This window comes from Chenopodium album, chromosome 4 (genome assembly GCF_948465745.1).
Source record: "Chenopodium album chromosome 4, dcCheAlbu1.1, whole genome shotgun sequence".
Lineage (NCBI taxonomy): Eukaryota > Viridiplantae > Streptophyta > Magnoliopsida > Caryophyllales > Amaranthaceae > Chenopodium > Chenopodium album.
Genome location: NC_137837.1, coordinates 23282084 through 23302082, shown reverse-complemented (window position 1 = coordinate 23302082; position 19999 = coordinate 23282084). Strand labels below are relative to the sequence as shown.

Genomic DNA, 19999 nt, shown 5'->3' with positions numbered 1-19999 from the left:
ATATGAAGTGAGTATTAAAATGTTTTTTCTTATCAATGTTACCCATATAAGGTAGTTAATTTTAACGCTAAGTATTCTGTGTAGTACATGATAGGGTGAGAGGTTGTCTATAATTAATTGGTAACTTTATGATTGTAGATATTGCTTTATTTAACTTAATTTCTGTAATCGTTAATGTGATTAATCATGGTAATGATTTAATGAACATTAATCATATCCAGATTAGTTACGGGGATTTATATAAAAAATTATAAATTTAGTTTAATAGATGTAAAAAAAGATCAAACCTTAAACCCAATTGGTATACTCAAGTATCAATTGCAAACAATATTCATAGGCATAAGTGGGACCATCTAGTCCAGGTTATTCAGATATATTTCAGTAATAAAAGGGTGTTTTGTGGGACTCACAACTGATTCTAATTCAATGGGTATTAGTCGCACGGTATTAGTCGAACCAAAGTCAATTATAAAAGTCTTCCACTTGTTCTTAGGTTCTGACTCATTGGACATTTTGCAACAACTTTGAGTACGGTAATGTAACAGATAGAGTGTCCTACCCTAATTGTTATCCCTCCGCTTACCCAATTTTATCTCTGTCCACACGAAGAATTCTGTGTAATATTATGAAATTTTTTTTTTTACTTTGTAACAACTAATTTACATGTACACATTAGTCGAACAATATGAATAATGATGTGGGCAGAATAAGATTATTATGGAAGATATTATTCGAAAATTACAACGATAACTAATAATGGATACTCCTACTTTATTAGGGGTTCAATTAGATACTGGTACAATTTGATTTTGCATAACCCAATTACAAAAGAATTAAATGGGTAACACATTCGGGTGGTAAACACATAAGGATTATTGGATAGTACCATAAAATTGTTAGGGGCGGTTGGAAAATTATGGGTTGTCAGAAATTACAACTTTATAGTCATCTATGAATAAGTAGAATTTGACTTCTAATTCGCTTCAACTACATGGAAAAAAAATAATAAAAACCATTTATTTCTACTGAGAAATTTGCGGAAACGAATAATTTTTGTACAGAAAAAGATTTTATAATCCTAACAATTTAGCTTATGAACCTTGGTTGGCAATTACGAGTTGACTTCATTATCCAGTGACCTAATCATGTGCCGGTCATGTAACGTAATATTCATTGTCCATATAAATTTCCCCTTCTCCAAGCCTAGTCGTACACTACCAAAGATGAATAAAATGTCCCTTTATCGGGACATGACCCGTAATTTTTACTTTTATTCATCAAAGGGATATGTATGCTTTAAGTAATTACACGGATGTACTTTGAGTAAAAAGATTTATTTCTAATTGGATTCTATAAGGAAACAACGACTTTATATGCATTCATTGTTGGAAGATCTTTTTGCCACCCCTCATTGAATATTTGTCATATCCATTGAGTAATCCTTTTGTACAAAATATGTCTGAAAAGCTGCTTCAATTTGTTGACTCAATGTGTACACTCCATTATAAATGCGCTGCAGTTGTACGAGCTGCATTGAGTAGCTTCAAATAAATTTATAAACCATATAGCAGAAATTATACCATAACGCAATTGGTTTATTAAAATTGTGGTTAACTCCAATGCACTTCCTCCCTTAAACAACAGGCAACGTAAATTAAATGACGTAAATGTCATTAGCTATGGTACAGAATGGTAAATCAATTTAGATTACATAACCACTTAAAAAATTGTTATTGGGAAACAGCCTTCAGTGAAGCAACTGTGCAGGTTAATGATTGATTAATCCCCTGCAAACAGGTTAATTCCATATGTGATGACTACTAGTCTTTACCCATTATACAAAAAAATTTGCCATTCTTGTAAGGAAAGTATATGCATATTAATTATAACTTAAGTTAACAACGGGTACAAACGAATTTTTACCTGTATCTATCAACCCATAAAAAAAAAAAATGCTAGGTAAGAACTTCAGTCGGTCACCGACTGATGTCGCAGGACATCCGGGTTCCAAGACTTGGTCGTTCCTTAGACTGTTCAGGTCAGACGGCTATGGATGGGCCGATTCGGCCACCCAATTGTGGTCGTCTGCATGGGTACGTAGAGTAAGCAGGTTGGCTTCTCTCTACGACGATCGCACCCGGAGGGGTGTTGCCGGACACCTTTGTCCATGTTGGGATAGACGAATTTGTGAAAAAGCAGCCATCCGGCCATTGGCCTCTGGTCTATGTTGAGACCGGCTGTATAACCACTAAGCGGTTTTGTGCTTAGCTTAATTATCTGGCCATTGGCCTCTCATTATACAGACGTTAATTTCGCTTCCAAGTCTCAAACTCAGAAGGTTTAACAAATGACCGTCTGAGCAATGCTTCAGGCTGCATACAAAACACAAACAAAATTGAAAACAAAAAGCAATTTCTCATTAATGTACTTCTTGTTTACAAACATTATAAATCTCAGAAGTAGTACTTTTTCAAATTGTCTACATTCTAAGTTCTTGGCAGGCGCCTGCCGTCTGGAGTTTCCAGGCGGTAGGTGTCGTCTCTTACTTCTTCATAGATCCGGTAGGGGCCTTCCCAATTTGGAGTTAGCTTTCCCAGCTCATTGGCCCTACCGGTTGCCTCCATTTTCCGTAACACTAAGTCGTCAACTTTCAAGGGACGCTTGTGTACTTTCTTGTTGTAAGCTCTGGTCATTCTCAAACGGTAAATCTCATTACGCAAGGCGGCATTGCCCCTGCGTTCTAGGAGTGAATCTAATGTCAAGCGCATTGCTTCCCAGTTTGCCTCTTCATCATATAGCATGACTCTGAGAGTCGGCTCGTAATGTTCAATGGGCAAGACGGCTTTAGCACCATAAACCATGAGAAATGGGGTTTCACCGGTTGCCCCCTTTGCTATTATCTGGATGGCCCATAGGACATGGATTAACTCTTCTGCCCACAAGCCACCGGCTCTTTTAATTTTCTTCTTAATGCCGTCTGAGATCAGTTTGTTGAAGGCTTCAACTTGGCCGTTTGCTTGGGGTCGGCCGACTGATGCAAAATAGCTTGAGATCCCTTGATCTCCCAACCAAGTTTTGAGCTGAGGCGTCTCAAACTGAGGACCATTATCGAACACCATAGACAAAGGTACCCCATACCGGGTGATAATGTTCTTCCAGATGAAGGAAATTACGTCTGAGGTCTTGATGTTCTTAACCGCCTCGGCCTCCACCCACTTGGTGAAATAATCCACAACCACCAAGATGTAGCGCTTTTCGCCTGGTGCGGGCGTGTAAGGACCTAAAATTTCCATGCCCCATCTTGCAAACGGGATTGGGCTGTGGATGGCCGTCAGATCAGTAGCCAGACAGTGAATAAGTTTGCCAAATTTTTGGCACTTGTCACATTTCTTCACCAACTCCTTGGCATCTGCCTCAAGAGTGGGCCAAAAATAATGTCGTCTGGCTCTGACGGCTATGGACCTGCCGCCTATGTGGGAGGCGCAGAATCCCGAGTGCAAGTCTTCTAGAACTTCCTTCCCCTTTTCTAGGGTGACACACTTCAACAGAGGCTTCAGAAACCCCGCCTTGAAGAGTTCTCCGTTTCTCAACTCGAAGCTTGCAGCTCGCTTCTTCAGGACGGCTGCCTCCTATGGCGAATCAGGAAGTGTACCGTCTGAAAGGTAGGCCCGAATTCCATCCATCAAGGTAGAGCTTCGGTCAAGAATTCCAATGGGATCTTCATAGATGCTTCTTTTTTCAAAAACTTCCCAGAAGACTGACCGAGGCGTATCATGGCAGGCGGAAGATGCCAGCTTTGACAATGCATCCGCCTGGTTGTTGTCCGACCTGGGTACTTGACTCAAGTGAAACTCTTCAAGTGACCCAGCCTCCTCTTTGACCGCCTAAAGATACTTGATCATAGCCGGATGAGTTGCTTCAAATTTTCCCTCATACTGGCTAACGACCAATTGTGAATCAGAGTAGGCGTCAATTTTCATTGCCCCTTCCGCCTTACACATACGGATACCGGCTAGCAGGGCTTCATATTCCGCCTCATTATTAGAGGCCTGAAACTTGAACCGCAGTGCATACTCATATATGTCCCCTTCAGGAGACTCGTAGATTACACCTGCACCACAGCCGTTCTTTGTAGAGCTCCCATCTACATACACTTTCCAAACCTGATCAAGATTATCTGGAGCCACCGGACGGGTCATTTCAACAATGAAGTCGGCAAACGCCTGACCTTTCACTGCCTTTCTTGGTTCGTAAGTGATTTCAAGACTTTGCATTTCAATAGCCCATTTCAACATTCTCCCGGATGACTCCAAGGTGGACATTGGCCGCTTGAGTGGCTGGTCGGTGTAAATCACCACCGGATGTGCCAGAAAGTAAGGCTTCAGCTTTTTGAATGCCATATACAAAGCAAGGCCAAAATTTTCAACCATGGGGTACCGAAGTTCAGCATTTTTTAGAACATGGCTAATGAAGTAAACCGGGAGCTGAACGTCGTCTCGCTCAGCAAGGAGAACGGCACTGAGAGCATGATCTGAGACGGCTAAATACATGTACAACGTCTCCTTAGGCAAAGGACTAACCAGCCTAGGTAGAGAATGCAAGTGTTCTTTTAACTTCTGGAATGCCGTCTCAGCATCGTCTCCCCATTCAAACCTGATCTTCTTCCTGATTGCTTGAAAGAAGTAAAGGCATTTGTCGCCTGACCGGCTGAGGAACCTCCCCAAGGCTGTCAGGCAACCAGTGAGTCTCTGAACTTCCTTGACAGAACGGGGTGACTTCATGTCAATCACCGCCTGTATCTTTTCGGGGTTAGCCTCTATCCCCCTTTGATCAATCAGGAATCCGAGAAACTTCCCAGACTCAACACCAAAGACGCATTTCTTGGGGTTTAACATGACCTTATGCCGCCTGAGGGTGGTGAACGTTTCTCGGAGATCAGCAAGGTGATCCGCCTGTTGCTTGGATTTGACTATCATGTCATCACTGTACGCCTCCACATTCCTCCCAATTTGATTAATGAAGACCGTATTAATCATCCGTTGGAAAGTGGCAGGCGCATTTTTCAAGCCAAACGGCATCACAGTATAACAGAATAACCCCAAATCAGAGACGAAGGTCGTCTTCTCTTGATCTTTCTTCTAGAGGGGTATCTGATGGAAGCCAGAATAGGCATCCATAAAGCTCATCAAGGCGTGACCGGCTGTAGAGTCGACCAGACTGTCGATCTTTGGAAGCGGGTAACTGTCCTTTGGACACGCCTTGTTGAGGTCTGTGTAATTAACACACATGCGCCAGGTCCCATTCGGTTTCTTAACAAGGACCACATTGGCCACCCAGTCGGGGAAATTACAAGGCCGAATGAACCTGGCGTCTAGCAGCTTTTTGACTTCGGCAGCTGCCGCCTGACTTCTTTCCTCGCCGTGGTTTCTTTTCTTTTGCCGGAAGGGCTTCTTTTTGGGATCCACGGCGAGTTTGTGGACAGCGAGATCCGGGCTGACGCATAGCATTTCTTCCACTTCAAAGGCAAAACTGTCTTTGAACTCTTTCAGCAGAAGGTGCAAGCTTGCACCCAGAGTAGCATAAGCAACCGTCCCAACCTTTACAGTACGCTCTGGACGACTGTCATCCAGAGCGAGATCAATGTTTTCCCCAGCCGGTTGGGGACGGAACTCGTCTGACCGTTCCCCAGTCATTGATTGCTATTTTTTCACTTTCTTCACCTCCACCAGCAGAGGCGCTTTTCTTTTCTTTCCAACGGCTGGTGGGGCGGGATTGACACCCTTGACATTGTCAAGGTCTATTGGTTCCTACTCTTGGCCGTCTGAGGCCACAGTGTCTTTAACGGCTGAGAGGTAGCACTCCCGGGCCGTCTTCTGATCCCCGTTCAGGGAACCAACAGAGCCATCATCCCGCTCATACTTGATGAGCATGAGAGACGGGATGATTACCGCCTTGGCTTCGTTGAGAGTTGGCTGGCCAAGGATAATGTTGTAGGCGGTCAACTCCTCAACGACCAAGAATATGACGACAATATGTCGTCCCTGGCCTTTCTCTCCCAGCCGGATGGGTAAGTCAATTCTTCCGGCTGGGTAGACCATCCCACCCCCAAAACAAACCAAGGGGTGGGTGACCGGATGCATGCTGCTGACATTGTATTTCAGCCTCTACAAGCACCGGAGACTGATAATGTCTGACGAGCTGCCGGTGTCAATAAGGATCCGCCCAACCAGTTGGTTGGCGACCTTACATTCAATGACGACCGGGTCGTCATGCGGACGACGGACGCTGCCCCGGTCCTTCTCAGTTATGAGGACGTCTGGGAAGGTGGAACTGGCAGATGCCTGCTCATCATCATCCTTGTCCATCTTTCGAAGATGGCTCTTGGTGCCCCGGATGGTAGGGCCACCACATGAAAATCCGCCTGCTATAGTGTAGACCGGATCCTTGTCGGTATCCGAGCTACTAGTAGGCTGGTGGGTAGTCTTGGAGGACTGACCCTTGTTCTTCTTCTTTGCCCCGGTTGGGGACTTAGAAATGTAGGACTTCAACAGTCCTTTGTCAGCCAGACGGTCCAACGCCCGTTGAAGACTGAAGCAGTCGTTGGTGTCATGGCCAACCTCCTCATGGAACTGATAGAATTTATTTTTGTTCCGTGACTGGACGAAACTCTTCATTGGATGCGGCTTGTCAATGGACAGCCGGTCCTTTACCTCCATGAGGATGGAGTTGCAGTCTTTGTTGTACTTGGGGACTTACGGTTTAAACTCTCTCTTTTTCTTCTGGAACGGCTGGTCAGAATCACTAACCGCCCAGACTTCTTTTCTCTTTTTGCTCTCTTCTTTCTTGTTGGCCGGCTGAGCAGACCGATTTTCTTTTTGTTTGTCAGACTTCTTGGAGTCTGACTGACCACTAGGCGTGCAGAGGTCGGTAGCCTGAATATAGCTCTCTGCTTCCCTCATGGTCGCCTGTAGCGTGAATGCCCCTTTTCTGACAAGGTCAAACTTGAAGTTTGACCCGTCTCTCAGACCTTTAAAGAAGTCTGTAAATGCTACCTCGTCAGACAGTCCCTGGATTTGGATTCTGACCAGGTTGAACCGCCTGACATATGAGCGTAGCCCTTCTCTCTCACCCTGCTTAACGGTGCTCAAATCAAGGCTCGTTTTCTTAGCAGGGATGTTCATGGAGAAGTTGGTGGTAAACAAGAAGGCTAGCTTCTTGAAGCAGTCAATTGAACCGGCTGGAAAGTTGCCAAACCATTGTTGGGCAATGCCCTTCAATGTAGCCGGGAAACATCGACACCAGATGGCATCGTCCCAACCTTGTAAATACATGAGGTTGGTGTATGCCATCAGGTGGTCTTCTGGGTTGGTGGTACCATCATAGGTGCCCACCAACACATTCTTAACCTTGGACGGCTGAGCCGCCTCGGTTATATTCTTGGCGAACGCAGAGGGTTGTTCACCATGAGCAGCCGGAGCTGCCAGTCCAAAGGTTGGACACTGTTATATGTCGCCTGACCCCCAAAAGGAGGAGGTTGCATGTACTGTAGGCCATATTGCCCATCATCAGCTGAGGTTCGGTGTTGACGGTCTTGCCGCCTGTCCGACTCTCAAGTAAGGAATGCGAGTTCCTTACAGAAGTTTCTTTGGAGCTGTCTGGAAAGCTCGAAGTGGAGGCTGACTCAGACAGCTGCTGATTTCTCTTCCGCTCAATGATGTGCCGAGCGTCGGAGGCTGTTTTCTTGCTGGTCTCCGGCTGTTCATGACGAGGCTGCCTCTGAGGACCAGTAGGTAGTAGAATTTTCGACCAGTCAAGTCTGGAAGCTAAATTCTCCTTCTCCCTTTCTTTGTCTTTGGGATGGGAGTTGGTCGCCTGTCCTTGACTGACTTTTTCTTCCCAGGAGTGGGAGTCTTTTTAGCCGGCGGGCTCTTGCTAGAGCCTGCCTTGTTTTTGTTGATCATGACCTTGATCTCACCCTTGAAAGAGTTTATGAATTTCATGAGCTCATCCCGGGTGACTGGGGCTTGACCTTTGGCCTTCTGGGTTTCCCCTTCTGGCCTTCCAATGGGCCGCCTGCTTGGGCCCGCCTGGTCAGTGTTGCACTCCAATTGATCTTTGGAACGCTTTGTACTTGGACATGAAGGACCCATCCTTGGTTGTATAGGCCTCCACGTCATCATCATCTTCGTCATCAACTTCATCCTCAGTGACGACCTCAGGCGGAGGCCGATTGAACAACGGAGGGATTCCAGAACCTCCCGGCTGGGACACCGGTTGAGGGTTTTCTTGACTTTCCGGTCGTATAACCGGTTGTAGGTTTGTAGGATCAGGAAGGGGTACAAACTCTCCAACCATCTTTGAGGTACTCTCCCCACAGACGCGCCAAATGTGTTGGGTGTTTTTGTCCCTCGGGAGAGTTACAACACAAAGACTGGTCCGGTGCGGCCTGTATCTGCAAAACAAACGGAGACACCGGTTGGGTGGTGCTCCGCCTCCAACGAACAAGTTAGTAACTTGAAGGGAGAGAAAAAGGTGCGGAAATTTAGGTGGGTATCTGCTCGGATTCCAAGCTTAGATGTCTCTATCAAAGGGACAATTTTTAATAAATGGTAAAACGTGTCCTCCAAAAGAGGGGAATCTCCCTATTTATAGGGTCCTCGGGATTTGTGCCCCTGATTAGGTCATTGAACCCTAATAATTGGTGGGTTGCGCCGCATTGCGGCTTTCTCGGGATTTGGGCCTAAAGACCGCCATTTCCCCCAAGTTTCTGGAGTGACACGTGTCAAGCAGGGATAGGTCCACTTTGGGCCATCCTAGGGCTGACACGTGTCATCCCCTGATTGGACCACGTGGCGGGGTAAAATTACCCTAAACAATGGTCTACTTTAAAATTTTCTCCATCATCATAAACATAATCCAAAAGTTTACCATAATTTTTACACTTGATTTTGGTTCTACTTATATGAATTCCCTAGTAATTTAGGGTTTCAAAGAAGGGTTTGATTTTATTCTCTTTTTTTTTCAAAAGTGAATTTGTGTGGGTTGATCCATGAGAAAGAGAGAGAGAGTTTTTGTTGCCGGATTCAAAATAGAAATCGGGAGGAATGAGGTGGTTTGTGAATAGGTAGTTTAGGTTAGTTGAGCATTCTTTGCAGTTGTATATTGTCGCCATTAACGGAGGAAAAAGTGTTGTAGCTGCTCAGATAACTATAGCTATAGCTACAAATCTAGCAAAATAATAGCGTAAACCTATCAACCAACTAGTAATAAATATCACTCGATCTAAAAAAAATCATTATCGTAAAAAAACACTACACAACAGACGCCTTCTACTTTGAATGTAATGTTAAGTTAGCCGCTATACTTGTGACTCAGCACTTCATGTTGCTAAGAATTGAGCTGACATTTTTTATATAGTAGTTCTTATTTATTACCAAAACGCCACTTGATTAACAAATTCGTTTGATCTAATAAATTAACAAGGGCTTCCTTTTTTTTTGAAATAAAATTGATTCATATATAAAGTCATACGACATCTACAAAGAGATTTAGATTAATGAATACATAATAATTGAATCAAATAAAAACATTCCGTAAGCAAAGCTACGATCGTTGTTGCAAATCGTACAATCTTCATACCCTCTTTCATATCGATGTAATGTACAACCTTCATCGGCGAGGGGGTCTATCGATCTGTTGTAGCCGTGCAGAAAATTTCCGTTTGATTCTCTAGATTGTAATCAAAATATATACCTCTTTTTTCGATCACACACAAAATTTTACCCATGAAACAACTCTATAGCAATCCATAAAATAAAAAAGCAAATCATCTCTCAAAAGAGAGAAGAAAAACCCAGTCTTTCGAAGGAGCCAAATCCTCCTACAGAAGATGAAAATATTCCTCCTAGAAGAGGAAGAATTATTATAAACCTAAAACAATAGAAAAAGCACACAAAAACAAACAATTAGGGCTTTCCACCGATAAAAATCGATGGAAGCCCCTCCAAAATTCAACAATGGAGGCTAGGGTTTTAGAGAGAAAAGAGAGGCTAGGTTTGGTTTTTTTTTTTTCTTAATATATATATACACACACACTTTAATACGAAGTATCATTCCAATTAACCGGGGCTTCCTCAAGAGAGAAGAGGATAGAATTGTGATTTTTTGGATTAGAGGTAAGAAACGTGATTTGTTATTCCATTTTTACACTTGAAAACAATGTGGCAGAAAAAGTTACCACCTTAATATAATTTTTGTTACTTTACTCATTAATCAAACAGATTCAAATTCCTCATTATCGGTAATACTCCTTCCGTGTTTTTTTAAGTGATACACATTGACCGGCACATATTTTTAGGCAATTTAATTGACTTAAATAAAATAAGAGGTAAATGGGGTAGTGGAGTATTAAAAAATTATTAAAGAAAGATAGTGGGGTTAATAGTTTATTGAAAAGTAATGAATGTGAGAGGAAAAATATAATAAAAAAGTAGTAGTGGGTTTGGGTGGGGGCCATGAGAAAAGAGAGATATAATATTTTAATGTATTGTTTTGCCAAAAAAGAAAATGTATCACTTAAAAAAACACGACCGGAAATGAAAAATGTATCACTTAAAAAAACACGGAGGGAGTATGATTTTGTTTCCCCCTCTACAGAAACAAATTCCATACCAAACACTCCCTAAATGACAACTCTTCTTTCCCCAAAAAAATAAAAAAATAAAAAATTGACAACTCTAGAAATTTATTGTGGATAGAGCCCATAGAGGTGTGAAAGTTATGGCTTCTGCTACAGTAAATGGACTGTCTCTGTCCATGAATGGGTTTCCCTCAAAGCTCATTTTTCCAACTTCATCTTTCCTTCCAAAGTCTCACTCATTTCCTCAAATTTCACCTCTTCCTTCTTTCTCCTCTTCTGGGTTGAGCAAAATTCACCCTCTTTTGAGAGCTTCTTCTGAAGGTACAACCATTTTTATTAAGCTTTGCATTTTTTATAATCTTTCGCTTTCTTTTAATTGCCATTTCTGGGTTTAATCAATTATGTCTTAATTAATTTTTGCTTCATTCTTTTGCCATCAACATTTTTGTTTTGTATTGTATTAAAGTGATTTGCATTTGGGTAGTTGAATTTGGGTGTGAAGTCCAATTTTATACCCAGTATAAATATAGGCAGGTATATGAAGTAACAATTTCGTGATATAACCGTAGTCGAAATGATTGAATGTTGTTCATGTTGCAATCTCTTATAAACTCTACCAAGTTGATTTGTTATAAACTCAATCGAATCTATGTTGAACACCTGATTAATATCTTGAATAATAAATTAGGGAAATCCTATATATTGTATGGTGAGAAGACTTAACATAAACCTTTCTTAAAATAATATGTTAAATTGCAAAGTCTTTGTTTACGAATGATAAGAAACTGCATTACACATAGGCTGGTCTATTACAGTTACTGCATTGATGAACATTTCAACTTAATCATATAGGACTTCAAGTTCCAAGTGAGCTAGATGAAGATTCAAAGTTTGTTCCTCTGGAAGCTGAAGAACCCAGCTATGGTCCCCCAGTAAGTTGAGATTAGTTAACTTTACTGAAAATTACTATGTTTACTGACTACTCATGTGAATTGCAGCAGCTTTCTGCTGATAAATGCTTGTACTATCAATGTGTCAAAGAATAGAACTTTGGCTATCTGAAACCCAATTAGCCAAAATGCATTTTAATTTAACAATTATTCAAGTGCTGCATTATTCTTGTGAAAAACTCATAAATCGCTTTGAAGGAATATGTTTTTATTTTTTCAAAGATATTGCTAGGATATCGTCATCTTCGAGGGGGAGGGGGCATTTTCTTCACTTTGTTCCCATCCACCTCCAAATTCTTCCTTTTTATTTTTACCTTCTCTCCTCTATTTCTTTTTATTTTTTTCTTTTCCCCAAATATGCTAGAGTCAAACACCATTCTTTGAATTTAGACTTCTACAATTCTGCAGTGTGAAAGTGAGAGATTTGAAGGAATTTAGAAATATATGGGATGGCTTATAAAAAAAAAAGAAATATATGGGATGGGAGAACTTGGAAGGATGATGTAGAAAAGAAGCACCTCCTGAAAATAATACGAGACAAATTTAAAAAGGTCTCTTAAGTTGTTAGTGGAAAAATGAGTTGGGTGCTCAAAAGTATCTTGAGATGGTACTTTGGGTATATATGAGGGAGTTGGAAGTGCAGTTTTGTATATGAATATCCAAGGACTAGGGAAGACTCTTATAAACATGCTCATTGCCAGATTTTTTATTTTGAAAATATAAAAATAATATAAATATAAATATAAACGAAGTACATGAAAGCTATCACAAAGAAAAATTAAAAAATTGTCTCATTTTGTATGTATTTTGATGTTAATTTAGTGATAAAACTGTCAATCTGAAGTATTCATTCGCAGAGTCTGTCTGTTGTTCAGTAACACTTATACTTTGTATATGTGTATTCCTGTTACAGGCTTTACTGCTCGTGGGTTTTAAAGTGGAAGAGGCAGATAAGGTAATTTCCTTGGCTAATTGTACTTGGTGAGATTCACCGCTGCTCTTCTTTGTTTTATCCTTTCTTCTGGGTGGAAAGTAAGAAAGAAGTTCATGACCTACGGGACTACATAATTTCATATGGATTTGGTAAAACATAAAAAACTAAGCTGGAAATTTTCTTTTGGAGGTTATCAGTGAAAGAAATTACTAAAGAAACTTGATTAATCTTGAAAAATTTTAACATGTTGATCACAAATTCATCTAGAGAAGGCTAAAACTAAGTGTTTCTCTGTCTACAATGCTAAGTTAATTTAGGGGATTATCATCTAATTAAATGTACTTAATACAAAGACCAAGACCCTATTTATAGAAAATAAGAGACATGAGTGACTAATAGGCATATGCAGGGAGCTGCAGGTGCACCCAGTCACGGCTGCGAGGGTACGTCCTGGGGCAGACTCTCGCGTGCTGCCTACGCTTCTGCTTGTGCTGCACGTGGTGTCCGATGCTTGGTCGACGTATAACAGCACGGACATTGGGTCCAACGGGTCCACGCTGCGCCAACCTGGCCGATGCAGTGATGCACCTCGGATAAAAAGTAGAGCACCGTGGGAGTATAGGGTCTGCTTGCCCGAGCCGCTGTCCGCGCTGCGTTGGGTGCATGCCTTGACTGCAATGGCTGTTGCTTGTGAGGCTTGGTGAATGGCTGAAGGACAAGGGTGGATGAAGGATTGACTGCTATTAAGGGGTCGTTTGGTTGGATTATTTGGAATGGGTTGGAATGGAGTTAGAATCCATTCCATCTATTTTTTGTTTGGTGGAGCTTTTTAGTTATGGAATCTCATACCCAAGGGGTTCTAATTCCACCCCATACCTATGGAATCCCATATCCACCTCTTCCCCCAAGATTCAATTCCATTCTTGTAATGAAGTAAATAATTCATTCCAACATTAAAATCAAACAACTTTAGACTAGTATGGGTTTTAGAATCCATACCTCTCTAGTATGGGATTCCATACCAATCCATTCCAATATAATGAACCAAACACCCCCTAAGCTTGAATAGCGCCTCGTACTCCAACGCTCACCTACACACAAGACTAAAGACAAGTAGTGATCGAGAAATAAAAATAAAACAAATAGAAATAAAGCTATATTAAACTGATAACATTAACTATGAATCCAAGAAAATAAGAAATACTCCTAATATGAATAAAGTCAAGGAGTATAAAGGAATGAAACGAAAGTAAACTAAAAACAACTAAAAATAATGAAAACTCAAATTTAAAATAGATAAAGAAAAAAAAAGAAGGGAGAAAAATTATTAAAAATAATAAACTCGAAAATGACTCTAAAACTACCCTATATAAATGTTGCTTATCAGGATATCCAAGTTCTATTAACAACTGATAGCATTGTCATAAGTTCTGACAATTTTGGACTATTTTCATTTAGTTTCAATAAATTCTGATAGGTAAATGGTGAAAAACGTAAAACCTAAGTGGATGAAAGGAATAGCTGCAACTGTAGTTTATTGTGATATCAGGTAAAATGGACCTAATGGATATCATTATAGGGATATTGACCCAACTAAAATTCTTCTGCCTAGTCTCAGCTCCAAGAACTGCTTTCAAAAATGTCTTACTCAAACATAAAAAGTATTGTTGAAATTTTTTGTTTTCTTAACTTCTTGTTTTCAATGTGCCCAAGTAGTATTTAATATGTAGAATTGTCATACCTAGTACTACAATCTGCAGGATAAATACATTCTCTTTAATTTTTTAAATGTAAGCCTTCCACAATGTTTTGAAATTCCTTGTTTTGACGTGACTGACTGGAGATATAGGACACATGGTTCTGAAAAGATTCAACTTACTGCAGATACAGCAGCTTCTGAAGGAGTTGGAAGGGGAGTTTTTACAGGTATGATAAGAATTTTTCCTTTTCTTATTCGTAAATTATCAACAGGGAAACATTCTTCTTGGGAGGAAATAATACACAACCTTGGAAAAATACATTTTTGCAAGATTTTTTACAATTTCTGTGTAGTTGTTGGGTGTAGCTCTCTGCTGTGTATTTTGTAAAAGTTGTATCTTTTTAATTGTTTTAACTATTATTGCAGGTTATCTACTGCACTGAAGACATGATTACTCGCTCACTTTGGGATGCAGTGAATACTAAACACCAGGATTTGGGGAATTTGAAGGTTAGAAATGAGCTTTGTGATCTCTCCCCCCCCCCCCCCCCCCCCCCCTCTCTCCCCCCTATGGAATGGGCGAGCGAATAGTTTTCCCAAATTGACATTTCAACTGTTCTTCATTGGTGTTGGTAAATATGGGCGAGCAACTAGTTTTCCCAAATTGACATTTCAACTGTTCTTCATTGGTGTTGGTAAATGTTCGTCCGTGTTTTTGGAATGCCTTAAATATATCAAAGGAGCAATAATAGAAAAGGAAAGAAAAAATGATTTAGAGAAGTGGATTACCAACTATTTTGAGGGGTGGTCTAGGATCAAATTCTGTCTGCATCATTTGTTTTTGTGGTTCTCTCTACAATACTATAAAAAAATTTATTAAAAAGAAAAAATAGAGGAAGACAAGGAGAGGAATAAGAGGTAAAACCATAGAATTTATTTAATTTCAATCGCTCATTTTCTAGAAAAATTATATATTATGTAATTAGGTAGTCTTAAAAGCATATATAGCAATATAGAAACATATTAACTTTTTATGATTATCTATGATCTTTCCCAAGTCCCAACAGTCTAGTACCAAAGCCGAGCCGGATACATACTTACACGTGTAAAGCTAAATAAAAAGATATGATTATAAGCCTATTGGGAATGATTAAGTTGACAACGTCCAACTTTTTCATATGGAAGTCTTGAATGGAGGATAATCTATATTGTAAGGATTTGTGTTAACCCCAACGAGGAAGACACTTAACCGGAAAATTGGATAATCATAAGGCTTTTAGGTTGATAAGACAACATATTGATCAAGCATTTTATACATGTTGCTAATGATTGATGCTTCATTAGTCAATAATGTATGAGAGAAAGAAAACTTTGAATAAAGCTACATAGCCGGTTTGTCTTATATACTCCCTCCGTGTTTTAATAAGTGTTACATTTTGACCAGCACATAGTTTTAGGCAATTTAAATGACTTAAATTAAATAAGAGGTAAGTGGGGTAGTTGGAATAATAAAAAATTTTAAAAGAAAGATAATGGGGTTATTAATTTATTGAAATGTAATGAACGTGAGAAAAATATTAATAAAAAAAGTAGTAATGGCTTTGGGTGGGGACCATGAGAGGAGAGAGATATAATATTAAAATATATCTTTTTGCCAAAAAAAAGAAAGTGTAACACTTATTAAAACACGGCTGCATTTGGTAAGTGTAATACTTGTTAAAACACAAAGGGAGTACAAGAAAGGTAAAAAAAATAGCATGACACATGAATGAATTTGAAATTGTTATGAGAAAATATAGAAGGGAGGGAATTGTTGGGATAATCTCCCCAAATAGGTAAAAATTGATATTAAGAATGTAAATCCCTATTGTTACTGGCTTCATTGCCGACAGAGGATGAAAAACAATTTTTCAATATGTGGAATTTTTTTTTTTTTTTTTTTTGAATCAGTGGAAAGTTATTTTTTAGATGAGGTTTCTTTTTTAATAAAGGTATACGGTGTACCACATTTTCCTCTTTACTTCTCACTTCTCTATTTTTCTCCTTTATCCTTCTTCTCCCTTGGATGACTATACAGAATAATCACTTTTGGTTCATATAACCGACCCCACTTATGGGATTAAGTCTTTGATTGATTAATATCCTTCCTCTCCCTTATACTTGCATTATTCCTTTTTTTCATATGTATTTCTATAATCAAGCAAACAAAGGAATCTTTTTTTATAATCATGTTTTCCATTGAAAATTATTTTATTTTGGGGAATGATTTTCCATGATATATGTTCTCCATCAAAACAAATGGAGCCTTTTTTTTTTGTTATACTCCTCTATTGCCATGGCCCACGGCACACCAGTTATATTCCTCTATTCCTTTTTCTTGTTTTGTTCTCAATTTTGCCTTGAAAACTCTTAATTTCAATATATTTCAGTTTCTTTGAAACTCCAATACATTGCTGTTATTGGTACTTAGGTTGCACTGAATTCTATTTTCTATGGAAATTGGATTTTAAACTTCATTTCCTTTGTTTGGTTCCCAGGTAGAGTTGTTAGAGAGTAACAGAAAATGAAGCGTCGGAGAGGGAATGGATAGGAGGAGAAATAGGTAGGTAAGAAATAACAAGGAAAGGCTTTCTACCATAGGGAAAACATTTTTCCAATCTTTACAAACCAAATGGAGGAAAATGGTAAAACCAGTTTCCTTAAAAAAAGTCGTTTCCTCCCAACCTAACACAACCTCAAAGTTCAAGACCTCAATTACGATATATTGTAATCTATCCTTGAGAGCTGACTAGTTGATCCACACAAACCTGAACTTCCATAGCTCGAGTCTCTGAACAGTCCTCCAACTGTCCAAATTCACTTTCAATGACGCTTACTTCTGAGCCCTCACTTTCCACTCAGAAACTTGCTCCATATATTCTTCTGGAAAAGTCTGTCGGTGTTGTAAATACATTACCTCCATGGGTTAAACACAATCGGAAGTTTGCTGAATGTTGACTACATGTTATCGCTTTTGCTAAGATCTACTCTAACCTAGGCTTCTAAGCTTAGAATTCTAACTCAGGAAACTAAAAAGCCTGCAGAAATGTAAAGTGCAGTTGTTTGATTATGGGATTGATTGTTTTCTCTTCTCATGATCCTTGCTGCTTATATAGAGTGATTTGATGGCAGTTTTGCGTCGTGGTGTGGCAGTTATCTCCCACTCATAGCAGTTTTCTTTATTCTGTTTTTCCTTGGCACCAAATTCAATCGTGAGAATTGAAAGTTGAATTTGTAATTAACACTGCGGGCTTAAAGCCATGTACAGTTTGGGTAAATGTGTCTCAATATTAAGCCCACTTGGTCAAAAGTCCAGTATAGTTTGGGCTTGTTTCCTTAAAGTCGACATAAATCGAAAAATGGGTCTAACGGGGAGGGTGTGGAAAACAGTGAGGGGAGAAAAAGAAACAGGAATTCGCTTATCAGAAGTGTCCACCCTTTTCTACAGCTAGCTGGTCTGATGAGAGAAAAGTGTATACTTCTGCAATTCCCTTCTACTCTTATTATTCTATTCTTCTGTTTAACCCATATTGAGCTGCATCTTTTACTTTTGCATTGACATCACTAATAGATAGGCATCAGCCATCAAAATCCAAAATTCACTTATGCACGAGCAACTAAGTAATAAAGAAGAAAAAAAATGTTTCTGCTGTGCTAATATCCATAATGACAATCATCTTAAAAAAGAGTAAGATATAATGTCAAAAGAGGTTTAGAATCAATAAATCTTCTACGTCAATGCAGTTTTCTTACGTAAAGAACATAAGTTAATTTGTGCAACGAGAGCATATTTTACATCGAGTCTTTGTACACTTCATTGATGCATCAACATTACCCCTACATCAACCTTTTTTTTTTTTATATTTTTTTTTTAATTAGAAAAAGAGCAAAAAAATAAAAATAAAATGATTGAATAAAGTATAAATCATTTGTAGTATGTGATGTGTCATACCTTATCTTTTAACTTGATCGTCCTAGGACAATAATAAGGTGGTGTCAGTTTGAAAAAATTGTATGATTTGAGATTTTAAATATTATGTTGACATGGAAGCAAAATAAGACTGAAGAGAAACCTAACTTTTATTTCTTAGTGATTAAAAGAAATCTCTTAAAGATGTGTTGCTGACAAGGAGTGACTGGTGATTTTAGAATAAATTTTTTTCGATATCATTTGTAAATTTGTTCTTGTTCTGAATCTGTAGCTGCTGAACTGCTGAATGCAATTGGAAATTTCAGTACCTCATGAAGCTTAGTTTTCTACAGATTGCAAAATCAGTACAGCGGATATGTTTTCTTTCTGGACTTACTGGGGAGGAGATGATGATGTTCATAGATGCCTTTGAAGAATCCGGTATTGCACGACTCAAAAAGTATTCCTATATCTTGTCAGCTGGAAGATATACAGCCCATATTGTCAGCTTTCTTTTAGTTTTCAAGCTGTAGCAATAAATTGTTTCGTGATCTTAACTGTGATTATATGTCATGAGACCATATCCTGATAATGAGAATTTGTGTATTGTGCGTATAAAGTATCTCTATAGTCTATATCATGAGACAACTGATTTCACACCAAGGGCGACTGAGAGGCTAATGAAAATGTTTTGGTTTGTATATTTGAAAACTCTTGTCCCATTTACTTGCAGGTCTAGAGAATGCTGTATTCGCTGCCCATGTTCCCAACAGTTCCAATAAACCATTAGAGGAGCTGATCGAAGAGATTAAGGGAGATCATGAGGTGCTGGTAAGCCTTGTGTCTACGTCTCTACGACATTGTAACATCCTTTCTGTTTTCCATTTTCTCATTATGGTTATTATCTCTTGGCGTACACTCATGGGTGTGTTTTTTGTGTATGCAGTCTGCAAGGCAATCAGATTCTGAGTAGGCAAACGATTCACTGATTTGCTCCAAAAGATGTGAAAGATCATAATATTTGGATACGTATCATGCAACAGTATTATCCGCGTCCAAAAGATGTGAAGGTCGTGATATTTGGATACGTATTGAGTAATATATGAGCAAATCTTAGAAAGGGGTAAGTGAAACATACGTAGTACTCCGTAACAATGATACAATGGATTTGTTCCTTTCCTGTGCTTTTCTCATGTATGTTGGTAGTCATTGAGTTTTACCAATTAAAATAACATTTATTTATCAAGATTAATATTTTTGGATATTTTTTGTAAGTTGAAGCGAACAAGTTCTAAGTAATTCACGTTTGTAATTTTGTACTTAAGTAGTAATCACTACTTCACTATCAGTCTAAGTCTAAGTCTAAGTCAAGGTTACATTACATGGGATAGGATTTGATTCAAATGATGCACAAAATGATACTTCCTTAGTTTCAAAATGATCTCACTTTCTATTTTGTATGTTTCAAAATGATCTTCTCACCTTCTATTTTAATTTCTCATTTACCCTCATTATTTTCTCATATTAATATTACCCTAATTTTAGTGGTGGTACCTAAACGTCGCCCTCAAATCTCCAATTAACTCCCGCAAAATAACCTAAAATTACATATTTATCCTAGGTATAAAAATAATTAATTTTACCTCAACTTAACAATTATACTCTCCCAAAAATTTTGACTGTTCTTTCTAGTGGTTTATGAGCGTTTTCCTCCATCGAAGTGGGGTTATGAGTGTTCTCCTATATTGAAGCATTCTCCATTAAAGTGAGTTTATGAGCTTTCTCCCTCATTGATGCAGCCACATTATGAGCTTTCTCATTAGATGAC

At 39.1% G+C, this 19999-nt stretch overlaps 1 protein-coding gene across 2 annotated transcripts; it reads left to right on the top strand.

Annotated features, from left to right (window-relative positions):
* The first annotated feature begins 10724 nt into the window (after positions 1 to 10724).
* On the top strand, positions 10725 to 19495 carry LOC145629046 (uncharacterized). 2 transcript variants are annotated; one of them, XM_081681523.1, is made up of 8 exons: positions 10725 to 10960; positions 11492 to 11571; positions 12503 to 12544; positions 14408 to 14449; positions 14649 to 14732; positions 18525 to 18631; positions 18905 to 19002; positions 19118 to 19495. In XM_081681523.1, exons 1-7 carry the CDS (start codon positions 10780 to 10782, stop codon positions 18951 to 18953), a joined length of 585 nt encoding a protein of 194 aa, XP_081537649.1. In that variant the 5' UTR covers positions 10725 to 10779; the 3' UTR covers positions 18954 to 19002; positions 19118 to 19495. The 2 variants fall into 2 exon arrangements, with proteins under 2 accessions (XP_081537649.1, XP_081537648.1); XM_081681522.1 differs by having other exon boundaries at positions 10730 to 10960; positions 18525 to 18612; positions 19118 to 19433.
* The last annotated feature ends 504 nt before the right edge of the window (positions 19496 to 19999 follow it).

Coding starts and splice junctions, on each gene's coding strand:
- LOC145629046 (XM_081681522.1), top strand. CDS start 10,780: ATGGCTTCTGCTACAGTAAATGGACTGTCTCTGTCCATGAATGGGTTT. Junction 12,545..14,407: donor AAGTGGAAGAGGCAGATAAG/GTAATTTCCTTG, acceptor AACTTACTGCAG/ATACAGCAGCTTCTGAAGGA. Junction 18,613..18,904: donor AGATGCCTTTGAAGAATCCG/GTATTGCACGAC, acceptor ATTTACTTGCAG/GTCTAGAGAATGCTGTATTC.